At 54.5% G+C, this 24,832-nt stretch overlaps 2 protein-coding genes across 4 annotated transcripts in view; both read right to left on the bottom strand.

Moving 5' to 3' along the window:
* Window positions 1-8,295, bottom strand: part of LOC144129936 (uncharacterized) — a 64,606-nt gene extending 56,311 nt beyond the window's left edge. Inside the window, exons 1-4 of the mRNA XM_077663992.1 lie at window positions 8,048-8,295; window positions 6,357-6,811; window positions 3,062-3,168; window positions 2,342-2,680 (exon numbers count right to left, since the gene is read on the bottom strand). Coding sequence (XP_077520118.1) covers window positions 2,342-2,680; window positions 3,062-3,168; window positions 6,357-6,811; window positions 8,048-8,165 — 1,019 coding nt within the window. The 5' untranslated portion in view covers window positions 8,166-8,295. The remainder of the gene's footprint in view (window positions 1-2,341; window positions 2,681-3,061; window positions 3,169-6,356; window positions 6,812-8,047) is intronic.
* An 89-nt stretch (window positions 8,296-8,384) lies between these two features.
* Window positions 8,385-24,832, bottom strand: part of LOC144128865 (uncharacterized) — a 148,431-nt gene continuing 131,983 nt past the window's right edge. For 2 of the 3 annotated variants that reach the window (XM_077662638.1, XM_077662639.1), the window contains 2 exons: window positions 21,971-22,113; window positions 8,385-9,041 (listed from right to left, as the gene is read on the bottom strand). In XM_077662638.1, the coding sequence (XP_077518764.1) occupies window positions 8,517-9,041; window positions 21,971-22,033 (588 nt within the window). In that variant the 5' untranslated portion in view covers window positions 22,034-22,113 and the 3' untranslated portion in view covers window positions 8,385-8,516. Of the gene's footprint in view, window positions 9,042-16,568; window positions 16,794-21,970; window positions 22,114-24,832 lie in introns of those variants that run through there. The other variant, XM_077662637.1, reaches the window with a different exon arrangement.

The raw sequence follows: 24,832 nt of genomic DNA, 5'->3' as shown, positions 1-24,832 counted from the left end.
CTGCGACAACCATAAACAAGCAGCGGAAGGCGGAAGAGATGACGTACACGAGCTGCATACGTCCGTATTTCTTCGACTTTCCATAGTTTTGCGCTGTGGCTCGTAATAGTATCCCCAGCTAGCACTCCGGGATCCATCATCTCTAGTCTACGCTCTTGCATAATAATAATTGGTTTTTGGGGAAAGGAAATGGCGCAGTATCTGTTTCATATATCGTTGGACACCTGAACCGCGCCGTAAGGGAAGGGATAAAGGAGTGAGTGAAAGAAGAAAGGAAGAATAGGTACCGTAGTGGAGGGCTCCGGAATAATTTCGACCACCTGGGGATCTTTAACGTGCACTGACATCGCACAGCACACGGGCGCCTTAGCGTTTTTCCTCCATAAAAACGCAGCCGCCGCGGTCGGGTTCGAACCCGGGAACTCCGGATCAGTAACCTAGCGCCCTAACCACTGAGCCACCGCGGCCACGCTCTTGCATAAAGTTTCAACTTTGTGCACGCGCTGTAAGGAAAACGTAGGTCCAGGGCAAGAGTGTTAACTACCTCCGCATATCGAACACACCGAGCGCTGAGACGCCGTTCAGTCGTAAATTGACGAAAGCGTAAAATTTGACTCTAACGCTTTTTTCAATATCTAAGTACTCCTGCTCCAGTGTTGGTTCGTATATATTTACTAACATTCACGCCATTTTGGTGGAGTGAAAATTTCGGGAAAAGCAATCGCCGTAAACCCGAGCGACCTCCCAACCAAAGCCGCTACCAATCCGTGGCAGCCGACTCGACGGCAACTATCAGCGTACCCTGTCGGCGCGGTCGAGAAGGACCGCGGTTCGCTCGTGCGGGGCCACCGCGCCTGATGACGCTGCAGACGCCTTCTCCGGCGGCAGATTTGAACGAGCGCTGATCTTCTCGCCACGTGTGCGTACAAAGCAAGGGATCCGTTCAGAATTCCGTGAAGCACACATAATAGGAAAGAAGGGCTCTTTCTGCATCTGTAACCTCCTTTCCGCCCACGTGATGTAGTAATGGTGGAACCAGTGCCAACAGACAATTTCACGGGTTATCTTGCGCAGAAAAGCTTACGCACCACCGAGGCCACAAAAAAAAAAAAAAAAACTTGACACGGTAGGCACGCAGCATGAATTGAGCGGAGCATTTTACCCTTGCATTGACCCCCACAATTACTCAACTCCATTGACATTAGATTGCATGTTTACTGTACGATAATAATAATTGTTTTTTTTTTTGGGGGGGGGGGGGAGGAAATGACGCAGTATCTGTCTCTTATATCGTTGGACACCTGAACCGCGCCGTAAGGGAATGGATAAAGGAGGAAGTGAAAGAAGAAAGGAAGAAAGAGTCGCCGTAGTGGAGGGCTCCGGAATAATTTAGACCGCCCGGGGATCTTTAACGTGCACTGACATCGCCCTTACTGTACGACGAAATTCTGGTTTTCGCTGCTGCAGTGGTCCACAACTATACCGGCAGTTGCGCCCTACAACGCTACGCTCCGAGCCACGAAGCCGGTAACGTCTCACAACTGCCAGCGACTGTGTTTCTTCGAGCACCAATTACCTTCGGATTTTAACTTTCCATGATCGCCGCTCCCGCGGCCCTCAGCTCCAAAATTTTCACAAACGGGTTCAATTTTCCCGCATTACAACGGCCTCTACTTCGATGCGTGAAACTTTACGGGAATTGCAAAACCAGGCACCAGGAGACAGTGTGCGGTTCTGGTACCCTGTTCGGCACTGGCACGCAGCCAGCAGACACGGGTATAGTCGAGACTTCAGCGCATGTTCAGTGGCGCCACGACCGGTGCGCGTTCCCGGCCCGCTTGTAGCTGCCAAACTGTAGTCACTCGACAGACCAAATCGCTGTTTTTCCGCGGAGAGATGGCGCTACATGACAAAGCAGCACTCACCGCTCTCGGCACTCAGTACCGTGACTAGTCTTCCTCGAATTTTTTTTTTCTTTTAGCGGCGATTATTGCTTCATCTATAAAAGGTATTCAGTCGAACCTCGTTATAACGAAATGGTTTATAACGAAATAACGGATATAACGAAGGAATGACGACTCCCCCTTGGAAGCTCGGCCATCACGGGCTATAACGAAGCTACGGCTATAACGAGGTAACCACCGGGTCCCTTTAATTCGCGATAACGAGGTTAAATTAAATTTGTGTAAACGAGAAAACGTTCGGTGAACGAATGAAGTGTACAGGGGACCGTCGAGTGAGTCCCTGTGTCTCAATAAACGTCCGCGATTGAAAACTGCGATTGGGTCCGATGTGCGCAAACCGCTCGCTCTGCCGAGGAACGCAGCGCTGCCAGGCGCACCTCGGCTGGGCGCACTCGGGCCCGTCCAGCGTCGGCAGGGAGGGACTGGCGCCGTTCTGCAGCGGCCGCGCTCGTGTCGCCGCTGTCGTCGTCCCGTGCGCGGCGCTGTCCGAGAGGTCCGAGGACACCTCCTGCGAGCTGGGCGAGGCCCTCGGCGTCAGGGGCGTCGGCGGAGCGTCGCACGACGACGAGGAGGCGTCGGACACCGGCGACGGAGACTGCGTGGCCACGGCCAGCGTGTGCAGCGTCGTCCCCGCGGCGTCGGCGGACCGCGCCGCCAGGCTCTCCTTGGACGAGCCCAGTTCGTCGCCGCACTCGGTCACCCAGGTGAAGCTCGAGCTGCGCACCGAAGAACGCCACTCTCCAGTCAGCAGCAAGAAATTTTCCAGAGCTGGGCGCTGCATGCGAGCTCCCTTGCCTGAATTGCACGAGTGCAAATGAGACCACTGTTCAGAAAGCCTGCAGCAAACTCTACATAGTGCGCGAATAATTCTATCACTGGTGACACACCCGTGTCCTTTCGTCTCATGCGCAATTTCATCCGCTTTATTCCTGCAAGCCTGTGCGTATCGGTAGTGCACCAAGAACAGTAGGCACAGCTCCCCGTCCCAATGGGCATTGGAGGTCCCGTGGATCTCCTGCGGACGTCCTGAACGTCTGCAGGACGTCCATGGGAGTTTTAATGTCCACGCGTTCGGCGCAAAGACCCGGTGCACTCACCTCCGCGACACCACCGGCGTCGTCTGAGTCACGGCGTCCTGTGGCCAGCTCGGGGGATCGTGTGGCGGCTCGACGCTCTTCAGGAACTCTTCCAACTCGTGCCGACTCTGGTGGTGCAAATACAAAAAAAAAAAGAAACGGGAAATTAATAAGGCGTTCCTATGACGACTGAATTCGCCGCTGTCTCTATTTTTCTCTTTCTTTCCCAATCGCGGATGACGCAGAACACGTAACGCAACTTCCAGCCAACGTCATGAATTAACAAAACACCTCCAGTCTCTGTCGTGTAGCCTTAATGATGCCCCGGCAACTCATTCCAGGCCTCAGCTTGGCTGTACGTACTTGGGCCCTCGAGTAACGAGGATTCTTTTGATATGCGAGGGACACTGGACTCGCGTGCAATATTGTGCAGATCATATATGATTGTATATCTGCGCGCGAGACTTTTGTGCGAGTGCGCATCGCTTGATCCTTAGCATCCAGTTTTCATTACAGAGTACCTAATAGAGCTTCTCCACTAAGGGTGTCGCCACATATATCCTTCTCAACCTATGGATTACTGGAGCGCCCTGTGTCTCCGTACCACTCCACGCTTACTTCACAAGACAGGGTACGGAATAGAAGGGTACGCCGACGATGCGGCGTTGCATGGGCTGTTATTTACTCCTATTCAGGTGGTTTTCTGTTTAGTGTTGTGCGGAAGACTTACTAAGAACGGCACCGTCTCAGAATGGCTCATTTCAGAGAGACTGCACGCACCCGTAGCCCAAAAAAAGGAAGCGGTTTTATAAGCAGCTCATGCGAGAAAAATTGCTACAAGAAAGCCCATGTCATCAAGCGCACAAGGGACCAATCGCGGGGACTCCTCGCTCATTACGGCACTTTCCATTCCATACTTGCAGCACCTCACGGCAGCATGGGAACGATAGCACGTTTCTTTGAAGCTTCGTAATGCCTCTTTTTAACAACCATGCCCACATAATTTTCTTCGCTTTCGCGCGAATAGATGCCACTATAATACGTAATGAGAACAAACTTAATTGAAGTACTCAGTGTCTCATAAACTGCGCTACTTTGTTGCCATAGAGCGCCGCTCGAAGCTATATCGCAGGACAGATCGGCCCTGTCGCCGACTTCTAGAGGTCACATAGTCACCACCTCTAATCTCTCTCTCGCCCTCCCCTCTAATCAATTCCTTTCTCTCTTCCCTCCCCCTCTGTCTCCCACGCCTCTTCCTTAGGAGCCATAAAAGCCTGGCCCTAAACAGCATTCCTCAATATCGCGCGAGGATCGCACGCGTTTACAGCTGCAAAAATATTCCTTCTCCTTCATTTTTTATTCATTCCTTCCCTTTCCTTTTTATTACTTTCCCGTTCGCGGCCGATCACTCCACGAGGCCACGCGACGCAACGCGCCCGTAAAAAGCGCCTCTCCCGGCGAGCTCTCAGCGGATCGCGCGCAGCTGTGTGAGGAGATGCTATCGGGAGTGTTCAGCTGGTGCTATCGCGGCCACGATCGGGTTTCTTCCTGGCCGGGCTCCAGGGACGCCGGGGGAAACCGTTATTCCGCCCGCTCGCTTCTCACGAACGCGCACACATGCCCGCTCGGTGCTTGCCACACGCGTCGTCGTCGCCGGCAACAGCGGAGTTTCAGTTTTAGAAGCGCGACACCCGGAGCTTCTCTCCAGGTGTCAGAACGAAGACACGGAACGCTCCTCCAGTGATACATGTGCGTGTATTAAGTGTGTGTGTGTGTGTGTGTGTGTGTGTGTGTGTGTGTGTGTGTGTGTGTGTGTGTGTGTGTGTGTGTGTGTGTGTGTGTGTGTGTGTGTGTGTGTGTGTGTGTGTGTGTGTGTGTGTGTGTGTGTGTGTGTGTGTGTGTGTGTGTGAGAGAGAGAGAGAGAGAGAGAGATCTGGCTACATCGTGCGAAAATACATGCGCTTTCGAAAGCATGCAGGCAAAGCCACCCCTCCAGTGCACGTAAGTAGCCGAAAAAACAAATTTTGTCGAGCCACAGCGCCAAGGGCAATCGCGTTTTCGAAATTCTAAAAACTGATATGGCTATCACTAACGACCGGCTACAAACCTTTAATTGCAACAAGGCGTCTTACTCTACTAGTTAAAAAGTTAATTATTAAATAGTTAACCAGCTTACTGCTTAAGACGATTCACTGGTTTTCTGGTGTCCGCCAGCACTGGTAATGTCATGCCGCAAAAGCCGTATTTTTTAGCACAGAAAGCCTATTTCTGAAAATTTTTGTAAGTGTTCGCTGAAACACCCGGTATATATAGATATATCTACAAAGTATGCTGACACACGATTAAAAATATAACAAGGTTTTATTGACGTTGCGACTGGTGGCCAGTCTTCGTCAGTCTTCAGAGACTCTGAAGAAGACTGGTCCCTGGTTATGTAAAACCTTGTTATGTCTTGAAGCGTGTGTCAGTATACCTTATAAGTATATAACTTCTGGTCCATAGTGCCGTCCCGCAACGGTTATATATATACACACACACCGCGACGAAATTTCGAATTGGAGACAACAAGGATTCACGACTGACGCTCAGCACTACTCTATCCTAGTTCACTTTAGCGTGCTGGGCTACATGACACGTTTCGGCAGACAGACGACTAAACCCAAAACTATCAGGTCGGAACAGCTTCCAGGGGCCATTTTGTTAGAATGAGGAACGCGCACACCACTCGTTCCGAAAATACGCCCTGGTAAGCAGAAGCGTGGCGCACCTGAACGGCGCCTTCTCGAGGTGCGCTCCAAGAACGGTCTCTACAGCCGCGCGCACTTCGAAATTCTCATTTCGCACTCATGCGCGGTATACGGTCACGTGGCATGCAATAAACTGCGTGCACGTTAGCTCAAAGTCGGTGCGGTCGATTTGATGGGTAACTAACCAAAACATTCGGTGGGCGCGAAGCAGCGGCGTCGAACCACAAGCCATGCTAGTTACATAAAGCAGGGTGAAAAAGGCTTGACGAGGAGGGAGCCTCAGGCCGCTAGCCAACGCCTCGACAAGAGACGAAGACAAGCCCGATTGTCGAAACGTCGGCTGGCGGGCTGGGGCTCCTCCTCAACTCTCGTTCACTTTGTTTTGTGTTCCCAACAATGTCATCTTTCTGCTCCCTTTCTACAGTGAGTGAGTGAGTGTGAGAGAGGGGGGAGTGAGTGAGAGAGGAGGGAGAGTGAGTGAGACTGAGAGAGTAAATGAGTGAGTGAGTGAGCGAGTGAGTAAATGAGCAGATGAGTGAGTGGGCGGAGTGAGTGAGTGAGTGACCAACCACAGTGGAAGTGGAGTGAGCCGTGGAGGTGGACGACCAGGTTCCCATGTCCTGCTCGGTCTCGTCGATCACCAGCGGCGGCAGGGGTCGCGACGCCAGCCGGGCCTCGAGCGTCGACACGGTCTCCAGCACCTCGTCGGGAGACGAGGCGTGGTTCGCGATCACCTCAATCGTGTACGGGTTGAGGCGGCTGCGCGCCAGGCCCGGCGAGCGCAGGTCCAGCGTGAACGAGTCGCGCAGCGCTAAGCGCAGTTCACTGCTCAGGCTGCTGCGGGCCGCCGGAGTCGCCGGCGGGTCGCGTTCGTCTTCGCGGATGAAGAGCTCGGGCAACGACGCGGTGCCCTCGGCGGCTTCGGACTTCCCCTCGTCCCGGTCGTCGTCATCGTGGTCGGAATCACTGATTCGAAGCTCAACTTCGGGAACAACTTCCACGGTGGGCACATCGTCCACGGAACCTGCGGGCATGGAAAGAGGGGGTATTAACTCACGCTATCAAATCATTGCTGCGGTGGAAACTGCCGAATTGCTTTATGTAATAGTTAGATCTCTCTGAAAACTGGTGCATTAGTCTCGCAAAAAACTTGTGGCGACGAAAAAAATCTGGTATCCGGATTTCGACTTCTCATTAAAGCACCGAGGAAGACGCTTTAAAGGGCAGCTGAGGAGGCTTTACAGTTCGGCGAACTTAAAGCAGCTTAATGTGCGAAACTTGCCGGTAAAGTATGCGACGTTCTTTTGTGCTAGCATTGGAAATGGTGACGCAATCGCCGAATAGAGCAGCAGCGGCGGGCAGAGGGCCGTATGCCAACGTAATCTACGGTGGAGGAACATTTCCAACTCAGAAACACTTGCTTGGCGGCATCCGGTCTAGGCCCGGTGAGATGTGGGCGAAGGCAGCCGAAATTTCAAGTATCAAAGTCCATGACATCATCAAGGAGCTCTTCCCCAAACCTCACACGCTGTGAGGAGAACACCGGCGATTACGTCATCATTTAAAATGCTCGGACGAAAAAAACTAGTGATGCTCCATCTAGAAGCTACATACATTCGAATGCTTGAATTTCGTTTAGTTCAAAGAAAAGAAAACACGGTTCAGGTTCCTCTCAATGTGTTTCGCACGAACGTTGATAACACAGGCATCCGCGCGCATGAAACGTGAGAAACGTAAGGATGAAAGCTATGACAAGTGTCCGATGGCGCAGTAATGAGAGCTTCAACCCGCCATGCTGTCTCTGTGGAGCCGTCTTTGTGGAGACGGCAAAACGCGAGCATTCGCGTGCCTCCTGCGTTTTTATGGAGGAAAAACGCTAAGGCGCCCGTGTGCTGTGCGATGTCAGTGCACGTTAAAGATCCCCAGGTGGTCGAAATTATGCCGGAGCCCTCCACTACGGCACCTATTCTTCCTTTCTTCTATCACTCCCCTCCTTTATCCCTTCCCTTACGGCGCGGTTCAGGTGTCCAAAGATATATGAGACAGATACTGCGCCATTTCCTTTCCCCAAAAAACCAATTATTATTATTATTATTATGCCTCCTCGCTACGAAGGTAACCTATATTAGATCGGGACTCTCCAGTACGCGGCGTCCACCATTGTTCAAGCGTAGCCTAGACGCGCGCGCACCCATCCATTACGATTTCGAGGAGGAGCCCACAAAGACGCCGAGCGGACAAGCACTGCACGCGCACTCACCGGGCCGTCGCTCGGCGGCCGGCCGGTCTTCCTCCCGGCCGCTGCCGTCGGACTCGTAGTACAGCTGCTGGTTCTTGTACAGCGAGCCGTCGTAGCTGACCGCCCCCTGGTCGTCCATGCTGTCGCCGGTGAAGGGGGCAGGGCTCGACGCCGCTCATGATGCGGCGGCGATGGGCCGCCGTTTCCGGGCAGCTGTCGGCGCGGGCGAAGGTGGGCGGCGCCGCCGACGCGGTCCGACGGCGGAGCTCCGCCACGTCGGGCCACGAAGACGACCGGACCAGTGACAACCCCTTCCTCGCGCCACTTTCGCCCGCCGCCCGCGGAATCTAGTCCGCCTTCTTCTAGGATGCGGCGACCGCGTCGCCCTCGCCAATCTTCCCGTCGCCGCCGTTGCCCTCTCCGGCGGACGCCGGGACCTGCTCGGCCGCGGTCGTTCCTTGACCGGACGATGTGTCCCGGACATCGCTGTCTACGGCGTCGCTCTCCGCGGCGGTCTCTGTCGCGTCGGCCCGAAGGCGACGACGACTCCACGAGCGAAGACAGCTCTTCGGCGAAGGACCCGTTGACCGCCTCCACAAGGCGCTCGGTGTAGATGGACAGCAGGTGCGCGTCGCCGCTCGGGGGCCGAGACAGTTGCAGCGACTCCCAGCCGTAGAACGTGTCCACAGGTACAGGGCGCTTCTGTGCCGTCGCTGTTGGCACGTTTGCGCCCGCTGCCGTTGGTCACGGCGGCGACGCCCGACCGCTGCTGCTGCGGCGGCTGGAGTTTCTCTGCGACGGAGCCTCCGTAGCCGTTGACGCTTCGCCGGGGTCTAGGAGCGCTGAGCGATGTGTAAGTGGGCGCGAACTTTCGCGGAGTTCGGAACGCATCGTCACCGTCCCCGCCGTAGCTGTGCAGGTCTGGACACGAGTTCTTGCGGCTTCCGGCCGAGGAGGACGAGCTGCCCGTGGACTCGGAGGCGAGCAGGTCCTCGACGGCCCTGCCTACCTCGGCCTGCAGGACAAACAAAAAAGAAAGAAACATGCTATCAAACATGCCGTCGAAGTACGCCGCAGTCTGGAGTTGAATTGCTTGACTCACTGTAGCTACCGTGCCCTCCTCCGCGCCTATGCGATTTATCTGGTAGCGCCGGACGACGTGCGGAAGAGACCGCTCTCTATGGCGCGCACCACTTTTTTGCGCTGACAGTAGACGGCTCGCACCATTGGTCATACGTTCTCACGCCTACCAAGCCAGCTAGCGTCATATAAGCCAAGTCTGCACATTTTGGCATAGGGAATTCACGAGCAGTTACTACTTAATCAGGCGAATTTGAGATCCATCACAAGATTCGTCAGGCTTGTTGTCATGAAAGCACCATCGAAGGCGCAACACGCACAAGGCAGGACGGAAAACTCCTTACGGTTCCCTCAATATGTCCACCTCCAAACGGCAGTGTCGTCCACTTTGTGTCCTCGTGACGTTCTTATCTCACTGCACGACATAGTTACGAGCCTTCGCAGTAGCTGTCCCTCGGTTCCTCGTGCCTCACTCGCATTGCACGTACAGCTTGTCCTCTGGTCTGCTCAGCCGCGAACTACAACGCCGCAATTTTTTGCTCCACGATTTCTTAAACTATTAATAACGCACGACCGTTTTCTTGAGAAAGCTTTCCCTTCTTACCTCACACTTCCCGCAGCACCCACGCTGTTGAGAGCGCGCCGCAAACAGCGACTCCCACATTAAACTCTGACCCGCCACAACATATTTTACACCGCGCGTCGCACGACCCCAGCCAAGTGACCGCTTAGTACACACGTCGCTCGAGCGACAGGCGCGCCACTGTTCAGGAAACAGACGGACGTCTCAAGTCACAGAGACGGCTACTCGCTACAGACGACGCGCTCCGTGAGACCGCCGTGCCACCACCGCATTCACGGAGTCGCTTCCTTTTCCAGCACTGTCAGCGGTCATGCAAATCAGCCGTCAGCGCACACCGCCTATCCGTCTCCCTTTTGTCTCCAGTCGTTCCATCGTTCTCTTATTTTTTCCGCCTTTCTTCAATGCCCGCGCAAGCTCCCACGCATTACCGTCGTGGGATGATACGGACCACAGTGCGTGTACGAGAAAGGGAGAAAGGGGGTCGTGGCTTCACTGATGTCACAGCGCGACGAGCAGCGCAGAGACGGTGCTGCCGCGCGCGGAGAAAGAGCGCACTACACTCCTTCCTCCGTGGCCTCCGAGATCACCCGCGCGCGGTCGTTTGAAACGAGCACGTAGAGGTGATCTCGGAGGCCATGCTTCCTCGTCGCGACGGCTCTCGAGGTCAGAGGTGCGCGAGCGTGTGGCCGTCATTGTTGCGGCGAGCACCGGGAGGAGAACGAGAAGGGCAGCCGCGTCAATGAAAGGGACCCGCTGGGAGGAAAGAGCGTGACGCGACGCCGATCCCCCGCGTTACGCGCCCCGCGGGGTCACCGGAAGGGGTCAACGAGGTGCGGCAGACTTTCCGCATCGCAAGCAGCCTCACCCCGTTCGTTCCCTACGCCGTTGCTGCGCGCATCCGAAGACTGCGGGCGGAGCGCACAGGTGTCATACATATGCCATTCGTCCTCGAGGGATGCTAGACGACGTCGCGCTGCGTCGCGGCTGGCTCAACCTGGCGACGCAGACCGTTACTCGCGGACGCTTAGCGCTAGAGGCTCTACTACGCCCAGGCTAGGTGACTACACGTAGACGGGGAAAGAGTGGAGGTTACACGAAATGAAGTGAAATTTCGCGCAGATCCACAGCGACGGCTCAGTGGATATGACGTACGTATTGTGAGCCCGAGGTCGCCGGGCTGAAACACGGCCGATGCAGCTGCATTTCGATGAGGGAGAAATGAGAAATGGCGCGCGTGCTATACGAAGTCAGTGCATGCAAAAAGAAAGAAAACGCAGGTAGTCGAAATTAACCCGAAGCCCTTTACTGCGGCGTCCCCTCATATCTCCATGTGCCGCTTAGGCTTGTTAAACCATGGTTGAAACCTAACATGTCATGCCCTAAAATACCAGAATTTGCACCAGGTCAACTAGCAGAGTCTTCGAAACGAACCGAACCCGATAGCCCCAATGCATAATGACGTAAATAGAGAGTGGCCGGATGGCCTTATGAAGGGAGAGAGAAAAGATAGCAGAAGGAGACGGGGGAGAGTCAAAGGTGCTGGCATTCGGAGAGGCGCTGCAACTCTGGAACTCGGGCAGCACTCAGAGATAATTCTCCTCTTTTTCTCTTCTGTCGGCAGCTGTACAGAGCTGTGCGGTGCTTGGGGCAACTACGGCGCACAGAAGCAAGACTCATTAGCTTTCAGATATTGTTTGGGCAGGCGGAAAGTGGTTCCAAGACTTCAAGGCCACCTTCCTCGCAATAGGAAGACGACGATAAAAAAAAAAGATTCTGAGTCCAAGCCGGCACAAGGGACACGAAACACGCACAAAAAAAAGCGTTGGGTGCGCAGCACAAGGAGGCATGCAGGGCATGTGCTTGGTTTATTCCGCGACAAGAAAAAAAAAACGATAATTCATGCAGGCGTTAAAACAAGACGCACGCGCCTCGTCTGCGCATACGCTATATGAACTTCCAGCAGTAAAACAAAAAAAAAAGACTAATAAGCAGGAAAAGAAAAAGCTGTTCCACCGCGTACCCGTTTACTTGGTTGCTTTGACCGAAGCCTTCACTGCTTTCTGATCACGAAAAGTTAAAAAAAAAAGAAAAACTGCGGCCTTCTACAACGATGATGTTAAACTGATAGCAGCAATCGGCCGTCACTTTTTCTTCCGTGACATCTTTATAACGCCGCGCCGTTAAAACAACAGCAACGCAAACAGCAGTCGCGAGTGCCGTGCAAACAAACTGGGCGTTGGCGACGCGTAGCCAAAGAAAGGAAAGCGGCGATCACGACGCAAAGCGCGTTTCTCGTCTGCTGGCTCCCGTTGCGCGGCCTCTATCGCGCGCGCTCAAAATTAATGGATGGCCCGAACTCGTGACACGCGAATACACAGAGCAGAGATCTCGCATTCGAGCAAGCGAGACGCGCATACCACACCGAAGAAACACGCGCGCGGCTTCTCTCCCTACACATGCATACACGACGGGCTCGGCTCCCATAAGCGCCAGATAAGAAATATGGGTTACACGAGTCATTTATAACGCCGCTGTGCCGAATGAAACGTCAGCGGTGTAGCAAACGCCCTCGTTGGCGGCGTTAATGTGCGCGAGCAAGTCGCGGCGAGAGAATGATCTGCGCCGGTGGCTGCCACGGCCTAACGACCACAGCGTGACCACCAATCAGCGATTGTGTGTGCGTACGCAGCTGACAAGGCGGGAAAAGGTGCACGACGCCGGACACGGCGCTGAGATGACGGACGAGCCTAAAATTGTCCAAATAAAAAAAAAACACAAGCGATTAAAATATCCCGTTAAGCAAGTAACCATGCAAACGCTTTCGCTTCCCGGTGACGCCGATTCCCAATGGATGAGCTGAACTGGCTCACACTTCTCTCAACTCTCAAAGTTAATAGATGGTTTACAGTACTGCCGCGTTACGGATGTAGCGATACTGACAACCAATAGGTGACTAAGGGGTGTCTGTAGAAAGCAACGTTAGCGTCATTTCATCTTGCTCTTGCAACCAGACAAGAGAGCAAGAAGCCCTGCATAACGCACAAAACAAGTGCACCGCGCGCCTCGGCTAGGGCAAGGTGCCCTTGGCAACCCCCACCGATGACGGCAAACATCGGCTAGGCCCGCAGACAGCGTAACGACCGCAGCGCAAGCATGACCCGACAATGTATTCATCGCCACCACCGGCACGGGTTCACTATAACAAAAGGGACATATAAGGGCGGCTTCGTAGACTGTGAGACACACATACACAACACGGTCTCGCGGCTTCCGGGCCTCCTCGTCGGGCTTAATCCGCAAAAAAAGCAGCGCTGCGCATCGGTGGGACTCACCATGGAGGCTGGCGAACACGGCGCGAACAACCGTGTACTACGAGAGAAGTATCCCGTGCGCGTCGCTTGCTTTCTTTCGCGGCGCGTCAGTGCGCGCAGCGGGGACGAATTACGGGCCAACGCCGCCCGAAAGCGCGCGTTGGCGGCGCGAGTCGAAAGAAACGTACGGACGAAGAACAATAAAAAAACGTTTGAAAGGAAAAAAAAAACGCAACAAACAAGACTGTCCTCACGCAAAGGGCAGCGCTAGGGCGACAGAAAACATAATTGGGGGAAAAGGAACGAGCGGAATGGTGTGTGTGTGTGTGTGTGTGGGGGGGGGGGGGGGGGGGAGAGAAGTGGAGGAAATAGAAAAAAAGAAAGAAAGACGTGGCAGAAAGTGCTCGCAGATCGCGCGCGCCCCACTCGAATTCGTGTCGGAAATCGTGGGCAGCGCGTTTAGCGGCGTCGTGCCTCTGCTGTGCGCGCGCGCAGCGCCGGCGTAGCTCGCCAGCACAACGACGGCGTTGCCGCCACCGCCACGCCGGGGAAAATTAGCGCGCACTCTCGCCAGCCTGCCACTGAAGCCGCGTGGGAAGGTCCGATCGCCCCCTCAGAGCAGTGATATAACTATAATAGAAAGAAATAAAGGAAGAAAGAAAAAGGGAGAGCGTCGGCCGCCACAACATTATAGAGCGCTAGCTCGTTTGGCGCGCCGCCCCGTCGTCAGCGCGGAGTTGTACGTACGGCGTGAGAGAGAGTGTACGAATCGCGCGACCAACTGTGACGCAGATCTCATTAGCGCCGTGCGGGTCCTTATACAATTGGCGCGCGGGAGAGGAGGTGGGAAGTGCACGCCCCCGCGCCGCGCAACGCTTGGCGTAGCCAACTCGCTCTCAATGTTTTCAAAGGCTCTAGCTTTGTCACCTCATTCGAAAATGGCGCGGAATTACAGCCACAGAGCAGGAGTTTCGTGAGCTACGCTCATGATCGGGGCATGAAGTATACAGAGCTAGCCACCCCAAGTCACTGGGAACACCGGAACAATCGCGTCCAAGGGGCAGCGAGGACCGCGAAGTGACACAGCCCGCAGCAACGCATTCGATACGCGCCGATGATGTCACGCTGACGTCACGCTCTCAACGCTTCCCTGCACTTTCCTTATTTGCTTCGCGTGCTACTCGACGCGCCATCTGTCGAGTAGCAGCTGACAAACGAAATGCAGCAGCGAGCGGCGGCCGAGAAGTCGGGCGTGTCTGACCAGGGACTCTGATCAACTGTCGCCTCAGGTGATGATGTCTATTGTTCGTAAGGAAAAGGCCATTTTATCCCCATGTATTGCATAGAGCTGTAACTCGGAGTTCCTAAATTTTCACCTAAACTGAGGCTTGTGACACCTGGCGGTACTGTACGGCATCTATGGACCGCATACCCAAACATGCTGCCACCAGCGGTAGCATCACTACGTATATCTGAGGATCAAAATGGCGCCGTTGTCATCGCTCAAAGCGACCGCACGGCGCGCCAGTGTAGAGGTAACCTACCCAATAATTAAGTCGTGTGAGCTATCAATCGGATTCCCGACGAATCAGCACCAGCGATGCACTAGTCGCGCACTCTCATCATCAGGGCTCTACTGTCTACTTTGCTCCGTGGGTAAGACATTGCTCTGAAATACCGTTTGCATATAAAATAGCCATCACTCTTTCAAGTCCCAACAGCCTAAAACCGAAACCTTGGTGGTTTTGTGACGGTAGACTGATTTCACTTCATCGAGCAGTTTGTAAAAGAAAAAAATCACCATACGCTTTGTCCTCCAAATTGGAATGAAGACGACAGTCAATCGAATAACGCGAAAAACACTAAGCATAGTAATCAGTGACCTGAAGAAGAACAAGAAGAATGTCAGAATCCTGGCACCTTGGAAGTGCGCGGTGAGAAATAAAACAGAAGCAGCACGGGTCGACACAAACACGTCTCCTACCTGCCGTGGGCTTCGCGCGCTCAACAAAAGAATCAGCGACGCCTTTTATCGTTCCTGGCAGTTAACCAACTCGAGGCAAGACACCTCTCGCCGTACCCTGCGTGGCTAAGACGCGCGGGGGTCGACGCCTGTCTCGCGGGTAGACAAATGCAGGCATGCGTCAAGACGCCGCCGCACTACAGAAACACAAAGAGCCCCCGCGCGCGGCCATTCAATCGCGCCAAAGCGCTTGTCGCACAAAACACTGCCGTAAAACACTTGACTGAACAGGTCGGCCGACGAACGAGCGAGAGTAATGAATTGCCAGCAAAAGAGCAGGAAGCGAAAAGGGAACGGCACGGCGCGAGAGCGCTACACACGCAGCTTCCCGTGGCACCGAGCCAGCGGCTTCTCTCTGCACGAGCTCCGTTGGCCGCGGGGCTCTTTTTTACGACCCGAGAACACGAACCGGGTGTCACTCGCCACGCACGCTCGTTGTTCGGCGAACGGGAACAGTGTGGCCGCAGAAACGACCAGTGGGCGCGCGCAACGGACAGACGCGAACGCGCGAAGGCGGTTTAAGAGTGACAAGGAACTCTGGAAGTGACGCCGTCTGGACTCGACAGCGGAGGAGCGAAACGCAACAGTGTTACAAGTCTGGCTAGCCGCTGCCTATTCATCTCGCTGAAGGGCGACAAAACACGTAACGAGACCGGGGGGGGGGGGGGGGGGGGGGGGGGGGGGCAAACAAGTCACTTCTTGTCTTGTGTCGCCGTTTTGCGCTGCGAGAAGACGCTTTCGGAAGTTATACGTGGACCGTGGCGGTCACCGCTCGATTGCTGTCACGGTGAGTGTAGTCAGTGAGTCACATGGACCGGTTAATGCAACTGTATGGTTACATGCACGGATGTTGGTGTGTACGAATTATATCATGTTTCGTTCCGTGTGTGTGGGCATCAACTGCGTTCCCCTCTCCAGCCTTTCCATTTTTTTTCCTTCCTTTTTCTTCCTACCGAATGGTCAAGCCAGCTTACAATGCTGCAGTGCCCTTTAAGCAGCGTGTTTATAATTAATCATGTACATAGAACACTGCAGTGTTCCTTTGCAGCTGAATTTGTGTTTAACCCCATCAATAACAAGCAGCAGCAGCAGTTCTGATGTGTGCGCTGCGGGTGGGGATGGGTGGCTGCAGTCGGAAACGCAACACAAGTCTCACGGTTGCCAACGGTAATAATATTCGAGCCAAAATGACACTGTAGCTAATACGGCCTTTCCGTAACAGCTTTTCTCTCCGTTCACACTGCCGCTTCCTCCCCTCTCTCCTCTTGTCGAAACATCAGATCGTTCGCTCCTGTTTCCCCTTCCTGGTATTTGCAGACCTAGAGTTGCCGCCCATTTCTTTACAGCGACAAAGTATGTCTAACTTACTAGCCTCATCAAGAAACTACATTCGAATGGAGGCCATCAGGAGGGCATGAGTATGCCAGCGGATGTGCTCTACACCGCAGGAAAAAGCCGACCGTAAGGCGAAACAACGCCGCCATGGCCGTCCACCGTCCAGACCTCTCCGTCGTTGAGAGAAAAATGCGGAGGCGACGCACTCACCCGACGAGCAATAGCGCGACCAGCCCCGCGGCCGGACCAGTAATCCCAGAGGGACACGATCCGGAGATGCACAGTCGACAGCCACTGTCCCATCGTCCAACGAAGAGGGACGCTATGCAGCGTTGAGGTAGAAGGGTCCAGGAGGCGTCCACCCGGCGGCTGCGGCTACGACCGGGGCTACGGCTGCGGGGGCGGCCGTGGGGCGTAGAGCGGCCCCGGCGGCTGCTATGCCGAGACGCCCGCCGCCGCCGCGACACCCGACACCGGCCGCGGGCAACGTGCGCGAATGTCTGACGTAGTCGTGTGTCTGCTACGCCGGTCTTCGTTCTTGCCGCAGCACGCACCCGTGCATGCGCCGCCGAGACAGAGCAGAGGAAGGCCGACAGACGTAGAGGAGCAACGCGACACCCCCCCTTCCCGTGCATGCCGCGGCGAAGAGGAGGCATTGCGGAGCGAGGAAGAAGCACGAGCAGGGCACGCATGAATTGCTCCGCCACTCGCGATCGCGCGACCGACCACGCAAATTCCGCACGGTGCGGGGCGCACGCAGAGAACGCCCTCGATGGATGTGTGTGTACACTACGCTTCCGAAGAGATGTGTGTGTGTTCGTGAGGGGGGGGGGGACACTGCTGTCCTTCACGTGCCGTCACACAGACAACTACTACGGCGACGCTATACGAAGGAGGGCATGCGATGTCTGGGATGTCTTCCTCCTATACGGTTCCTTCAGCAGCACGGGGGGGGTGCAGGAGAAAATGTGTGCGCCGGTAACGCGCTGAATTATTCTGACAAACGCTCGCTGACGGGAGAGTTGCGTAAGCCGTGGCGCCACCATTGACCATTACAACGACTACCACTGCATCGCTCCACGGCGGGCACGCTCCAGCCCGCTGCAACAAAGCGGAGGCTTATTTACAAGCCCAGCTGTGTTTAACAGCGGTCTCTTTGAAAAAGTCACATTAAAATAGTGACAATAAAGGTTTGCTCACGTTGAGCAGTTCTTACACGCGGGTGAAAAGCTGTCAGATGCAGGCATGCGTGTTTAGGGTGACAACCTGTGTGGCGCTGACCTCATGACGCTGTCACCCCGCACTGGGTAGTCCGTATACACGAACTATAAAGCTCTGCGAGGCGAGAAGACAGAGGCCGCATGCGGTACGCGACAATGACGGAACTGGATGCGCATACCGAGTCTGGCAGCGGTGACCTATACTATATCGTGACGTATACACACGTATGCGGGGAGGCGAAGCGCATCCGTTCGCGCAACCGACAGGATAAATTTGCCTACTCTCTCTTTGCCTAGTCCTATGAATTATGTTTACACCACTGACACCTATAGAAGAGGACTTTTTTTTTGTTTAGATATATGTATATAGAGTGATGTACATAGAGCAGAGTAATCAGCCTTTGATTAATTATAATTTAACAGAAAAGAAAAAGAAAATACAAGCACATGCCACCAGCGCGGTGAGGACAAACGACCTTCGCCGGTAGCCAGCTTTTCTTCGACAATGTTAGCTGCGCATGCATACGTAATACCGCTATGCATTTTGCCAACCAGTCGTTGTGGCGCGCCCACGCTACGTCCTGACACCGAGGTCTCACTTGTTATAGCTTCCCACTACACTGCCCGCAACCATCGACAGAATTCCGCGATGCCACCGTGTTGGAATGTAATTCTGGACTCAAGGAAATCCTTCTCGACTTGCTCCAACTTCGTTATCGAAGCCCCCGCTGCCCAGTGAAAGACATCTACAGAATGCTGTCTCAGTCCGCGACACCGAGTTGCAATAGTTTTCTGCAGCCACATTACGTTGACTGCGGGACGGAGGCATCTCGCATCGACCTCCAATTCGCCCTGCCCCATGGCAGATGCGACCACCGTGCTCCCAACCTAATTTTTCCGCTCCCCTTTCCGCCTGCCGCTGCCTGCGTTTCTCTTCCTTTCGAATGCATTCTGTTAATGTAACAGGACATCAGTTATCTGTGCTCCGCCCAAGTCCCAAATTTCTCCTCTTAATTTCCGTTACGATGACGCGTACATTAATTCGAGCTTATTCTCTAATCGGTACTGCTCTTACTTCTTTTTCTGTTCCGAACATTACTGACGTCAGTTTTCTTTCCATAGCCCCGGCTTCCTTGGCTTCCCGACAAGCCGCGATAACGTCCCTCAGTACAAGGCGCAACACTAACTGCCGAACGGCGCTAGAGGCAGAGAGAGCGCCTCAGCGACCTACGCGTCCTCATCAGATGCATGGGCGGTCGCGATTCACGCGAGCATACGTGTACGCGTGTGCGCGCTCGGATCTGGCCCACGTGGGCGGGGGCCCCCCCCCGCTTAAGAGATCTCGTTTTCCTTCCTGCCTCGATATGCAAAGGGGAAAATGTCAGCGCATTCGCGGGCATCGGCGACCGAGCGACCCCCGTTGTCGGGGGCAGTGCACCGTGCTCGCATTTGCCGACCTTTACGCGCCGCTGTCACTAAGTCCGAGAAGAGCAACGCGGGGAGGTGAGAGCTCAGCGAGAACCGCGTCAGCATAGCGGCAGCACGATCGCCTCCGCCGCTTCTCGTCTCCGGTGTTGCTGAGCGCGTCATGGACACTGCCCCGCTGTACAACCGTAGTGCGGTTCGGAAATACTCGACACAAAACTGTTCGCATGTAAAGGCGAGCAAGAAAGGCGGGCCAGCGGCCGTGCGCAGGTCAATCACGGTGAGCCAATTAGCTGTAGCTAATCTACAGCTAATCAGCCTGACACTTTTTACGTAAGAACAGCTGTCTGCTAATCAGCCTGACACTTTTTACGTAAGAACAGCTGTCTCTCAACGGCTCCTGATGCGCTGACGCCATGTCTATCCTGCCGGAAGTGGGCGGTGGTGGCCGTGCTACACACAGAGCCCGGCGGTTGCAAACATCAGGTGGCGCAGTGGTGACCATCATCCCCGCCACCGCCAAGATCATCAGCAGCAGCCGAGTTAACTCCTCCAGTGCAAGGCAAGAGAATCCCCCCCCCCCCCCCCCCCCCCCAACGACCTGCAATGTTTGTTTTGCGCTAAAAGCGGTATACAGTATGAAAGCATAAAACACAGGAAGACGACAGCCTTGCTCTGAAACCGTCTGTCCTCCACAGAAGTGGAGGTAAGTGCATGGACCTTAACAGAATCCTCTTCAACCACGCTCGTGGCTTCTCGTTCGTTTGCAGTCGAGCCCGGTTAAATCGCACCGGCGTTGCGCTCGAGCGAGCAGTGACGGTGTTTTCGTCTCTTCAATGTCCTCACTAGCGCGTCCACCAGGGACCCACGCAAAGAAGGTCAACGTTAGCGCATAAGGTGCGCGCGATTCCCGACGCATAAAGTGCGGCGCGTTTTCAGGCGCATAACATGCGGGGCGCGTTTTCAGGCGCATAACGTGCGGCGCGTTTTCAGGCGGCGCCCTGCGCTCTCGTCGCTGCAGTTCAAAAGGTCGCCACTGGCGAGAATGAGCAGGGGCAGAAGAGAAGGGCGCGGCTGCTTTCGCGCGCGGACCCGGCGCTTAGCGCGCTCAGGTGGGAGGCGGCGGCCCCGCCGGGCAGGGGATTAAGGTCCGCCGGTCGGCGCCCTCGCTGTCTGCAGCGGTGCTGTTTGTTGCGCGGCCAGAACGTCCCAGACTGGGGCAACCGGTTAACAGTGAGAAGGGGAAGGCCGTCAGGGGCTTCTCCGTTTCTTCTCGGGCACCACGGAAAAAAAAAAGAAAAATAAACGAAGCCACGGCGGCGTTCTCCCAAGCAGCACGAGCACATCTCGGCCGCCGCGAGTAGTGGCGGGGCTAATCGGTCACTCATCGCTACAACGCGATCGTGTGTTCGACCTTCACACCACTAAGAAGAGAGAGAGTGTGTGTTCAGGGGCGAAAGTGGTCTCTCTCTCTCTCTCTCTCTCTCTCACCTTAGCGTGTTGTCGGACGACGCTGCATAAGTAGGGGGGTCTCGATTGGCCCCTAAGTGGCGCGCTAGCGAGAGCTCCCTTGCTCTCGGTTCTTTCTACTGTAACAGCCGTTGACGATACTGTCGTCAGGAATGGCTTCATCTTTCAGGTACAGTTTGCTTAACGGGTGAAACAACCCTTACAAAAATGGTCTATAGACTTCTTATAGACTCTATTGCCTTCCTAGACGCATTTCTTTTTCTCTATTCATAGTCTACAGGCTGTCTACAGACTTGTTATAGACTATTGCCTTCGTATAGATATTTGTCTATTGATAGTCTATAGACTATCTATAGACAAAAGTCTACTAAATGTGTATGGACATAAATCTATATACATGCAATGTCTATAGACAGTCTATAGGATTTATATTGCCTATAGACTGTTCTCTGGGGTTTGTCTACAGAGAATCTATACACTTTATAGACAAAAGTCAATGAACGGTCTATAGACTGTCTAAAGACATTTTTGTAAGGGAAGACATCCCAAGCGCGCGACCTTAGGTGGATTTTGGGCTGGGTAGTTTCTGAAAGGCGAGATTTTTTTTTCCTTTTCTTGGGGAGAAGGGAGTTTCAAAGTTGCAACTAAACTTCGCTGCTCACGTATGTTTAAGTTTCGCCTAAAGTATGAACGGCTTCACGTGACTTGGCCATAAAGTTCACTGAAAGCCATGGGTTTCGATAGTTACGTTTCATCGCTGATGCGCTCAAGTTTACGTAAGGTCATGCTGAGTATATTACAGGTGACGGGCTACAAGCACTCCAGTCTTGTGAGATCGGTGTACTTTTGATAGAATTAACCATGTTGAGTATTGTAGTACAAGTCGCTAAGCAATAACAGAGCGACCCACTCATGAGCAGGTCACGGAATCTTCAAGATAATGTGATGCCGACGAAGAGCCACAAAAATTTTCCGCCAAAATACATTAACAAGGACATTGATTACTCAGAAGTAAACAACTACCGACATGCACCACCATATCACTACCGCTGCTTTGAAGCCATGAAATTAAGCGCGAAAATAAGCACGATGAAAATATTTTCTTTCCGAAATGTTACGCTATAGCTGGAACGGGTGAGGAAGCCTTGGTCAGCTTGCGTGAAGTTTTTTTTCTGTTTTTTTTTTCGGCCAATAAGTCATGCAACTAATTGAGGTGTAGCACAACCTAACACAAGCGCATAGCAGAGAAGTCGCACATACTAGCGCCCCATCCCGAACTGCTGCCCAGCCAAGATCCTTACGACATATGAACATCCCAACAGATGTAACAGTATATAACAATGCAGTAGTTCCTCTAGAGCCTTTCATTTTTGGGCTCACTGAAACAAGAAATGTCAGCTGCCATCTCATTCACAAACAAGCTGGGCAACGCAGCAGTGGCGCCACAGCGCGACTGGCAGAGAAGCAAAGCCAGTGGCCGGAAGGGAGACTGCTTACCTGGGCTTGCCGGAGGTAGGCCTCCAGCTCCTGGTAAGGGTCGTGCTTGCTGCTAGGCATCATGGCGCTCACGAGTGGGCATCGGGAAGAAGCCTGTGCACAGCCCCCTCAGCACCTGCGGCGACTCGCATATCCACAAGCACCTGCGATGAAGGAAGAGAGACAGCAATAAGGCGACCCGACATGCACAGCTGTGCGTTCTGCAGTGACAGCAAATAAACAAGCCGTAACTACGCTCAGCTGAGCAGGATGTTTCCGACGACCTGAAGCACGGTCCTTCAAGGTCGAGCTTCATCGTCCAAATAAAGGAGTGGAACCGCGTAGCGCCGAGTATAGTTCCAGTTTCAGCATTTAATGTTTGTGTACGCTCGAGGCCAAAAACAGGGCCTACCGTACGTGCTGTGACTTGGTGCAGTATATGCACAGTCCGCAAGGCGCTCCACAAACCAGCTGCCTCTTTATAAGCCCACAGCAATGTTATTAAACCCCGCAGTTCCCAAACGACACAGTTCCCAAATCCCACAAGAACAAAATACTCACAACAACGAAATAGCATCCTCACTCGCCAAGGAGCGATCCCAACATTTTCTGCATTACTCTTCTCCGCGCAGCTAAACGTCTTCAGCGTGTAATCCAACAGTGACGAGAAAAACCTTTGTCGTCCCTGCAGATTTCGTTACCGCGCGTTGCGACCGTCACACGCAACAACCAATACGTAAAGCGCCAACAGACAGTCTCGACAAGTGGGGTTGAGTCGGCGCTCGGCCGCCATGCAATGACCGCGACGCAGCCGCCTCCGTAGCGGCGATGCCGCAACAGCGAGCCTTGTATATAAACACACATCAGCTGCGCGCACGCTGGAAGGGGGGCAAGCGAGAACCCCAGAGACGGAAGAAGCGGGGATGGCCGTTGTTCACTGCGCTCCCCGCCAGAGAAGGCGGCCGACCTTGACTCCTTCGCCGTCGGGCGGCGGCCGCAGGAAAAGCGCTCCGTCAAAGGCGAGGCCGGTGGAGGGAGTGCACGTCGGCGATGCGGAATGAAAAAGTAATAAACAAAAACCGGGCGTCATAAGGCACAACTCGCGGGGCCGCCTCACCCTCCTCGCTCTCAGTTCGCTTTCGGCGGGGACACGCTGTGCAGGCTCGCAAAAACGACGACACTTGTTCGGAGTCGCGTCACGAGGCGCGACGTCCGTCGCGCGGAGAAGACCGCTTGGTGGAGTGGAGTGGAGGGGGGGGGGGGGGGGGGGGGGGGGGTGCCGAACTAGCTCCGAGTAGAAAGAGCGAGTCCCGCCGGTCGTTGTCGGTGCGAGCCACTTCACCCCTGCAGGCGCGAGGGGTGCCTTCGTTGACACTCAAAAAATAAATAAAAATCGAAAGGCAGATAAAACACGAAGTGGCGGCGCAGGAGGAGGAGGAGCGATGCAGCAGCCGAAGACATCAACCGGCGCGCCGAGCGACCTGTTTAGAGCTACATAAAAAGAGCGTATAGACCGCTGCGATTTGATCGATGGCAGGGGAGCAGTGCGGCCGAAGCGAATCGCATTCTAAACGGAGATTTTTAATGGTGCCAGCAGGTTCTCGTTACCGAAACAACCTGCTGCTGCTGCTGCCGGTGGTGCTATAGCAGCCGTTAAATCGCGGACAACCGCCGCCGAAGTACACGCAGATGACAAGACTATATATCGTCCCAGTATGGAGGGAACATGATTTCGTTTTGCTCAAGACATTAGCATCAGCGGCGGTGCCAGTACACGAGTAGTGTCTCGCCGATCTGCATCGCAACAATCTAGAATGACAAAGCGTCTTTGGGTGCCGCGGGGGGGTTCGCGCAGTAGTGGGAACCAGCGTTCGTCGGCCCCCTCGCTGTGGCATTGCCGCGCGCGCCTGGAGCGCGATAAAGTTGCATCCAGCCGGCCGAACCATCAATTCTTCTCCCTATGAATGTATGTCAGAGCCGCGTACCCGTCACAGCCGCCTTCCAACTACTGTGCCCGCAATGAGCAGAAGCGAGCCAGCCGAACGCGGCCAGCGGGGAACAAGCGAACCAGATTCGAGTGCACTCTCTGCTTCTAGTCTAGGCGCCGAAGCTATGCAACGTAGAGGCCTGCCAAAAGCATAACGAAAGTGGTCCCCCGGACCGGTCGTTCTCGAGAGATACACATTAACTCCTTGACAAGATGGCATGCCCGAGCAGTCCTTTTCCGCCTACCGGGCAAACTGCCTGGTGGACTCGATACGCGAACCGCTGACAGGTGGTCATTCCGGCCGCAACAACCGTCGACCTTGAGGGGCGGGCGAGGCAGCCACCACGAGTCAATGTACAGAGCAGCGCGCGTGCGCTTAAGCGCCTACGAAAGACGTGCATCGCTCCGGCTTCTCTCTTATTTCGGCAACCTGAGAGAGAGAGAGAGAGAGAGAGAGAGAGAGAGAGAGAGAGAGAGAGAGAGAGAGAAAGGGGGGGCGGCGAAAGCAGAACCGAACGTGCGAATGCGCCATCCAGCAGTTCGCATATTCCCTCCAACCGACTCTCTCGAGCGCGGACCGGCTGATCCGGTAAGTGATGGTGCTAATCCTCACCCCCCCCCCCCACTCCCCTTACACACACGCACACTCCTTCCACATCCATTTCAGGCCAAGCCAAGACGAGGCGACGGGGAGGATGGAATGGCGCAGTTACACCTAGGCGGCACACTCCGAAGGCGTATATATGGACATGCTCTGCTTCGTCTCTAGGCGCGTGCCTATGAACATACGCGCACCGAAGCCCGCGAGCTGCGAGATGTGGGATGGAAGCGCTCAATTTTGGCCTGCTGCAAAAACATGCGCCGGCCAGCGTAGACTAAACAGCCACAAGGTGGTA

This window comes from Amblyomma americanum, chromosome 4 (genome assembly GCF_052857255.1).
Source record: "Amblyomma americanum isolate KBUSLIRL-KWMA chromosome 4, ASM5285725v1, whole genome shotgun sequence".
Lineage (NCBI taxonomy): Eukaryota > Metazoa > Arthropoda > Arachnida > Ixodida > Ixodidae > Amblyomma > Amblyomma americanum.
This window is presented reverse-complemented; position numbering and strand designations above follow the sequence as displayed.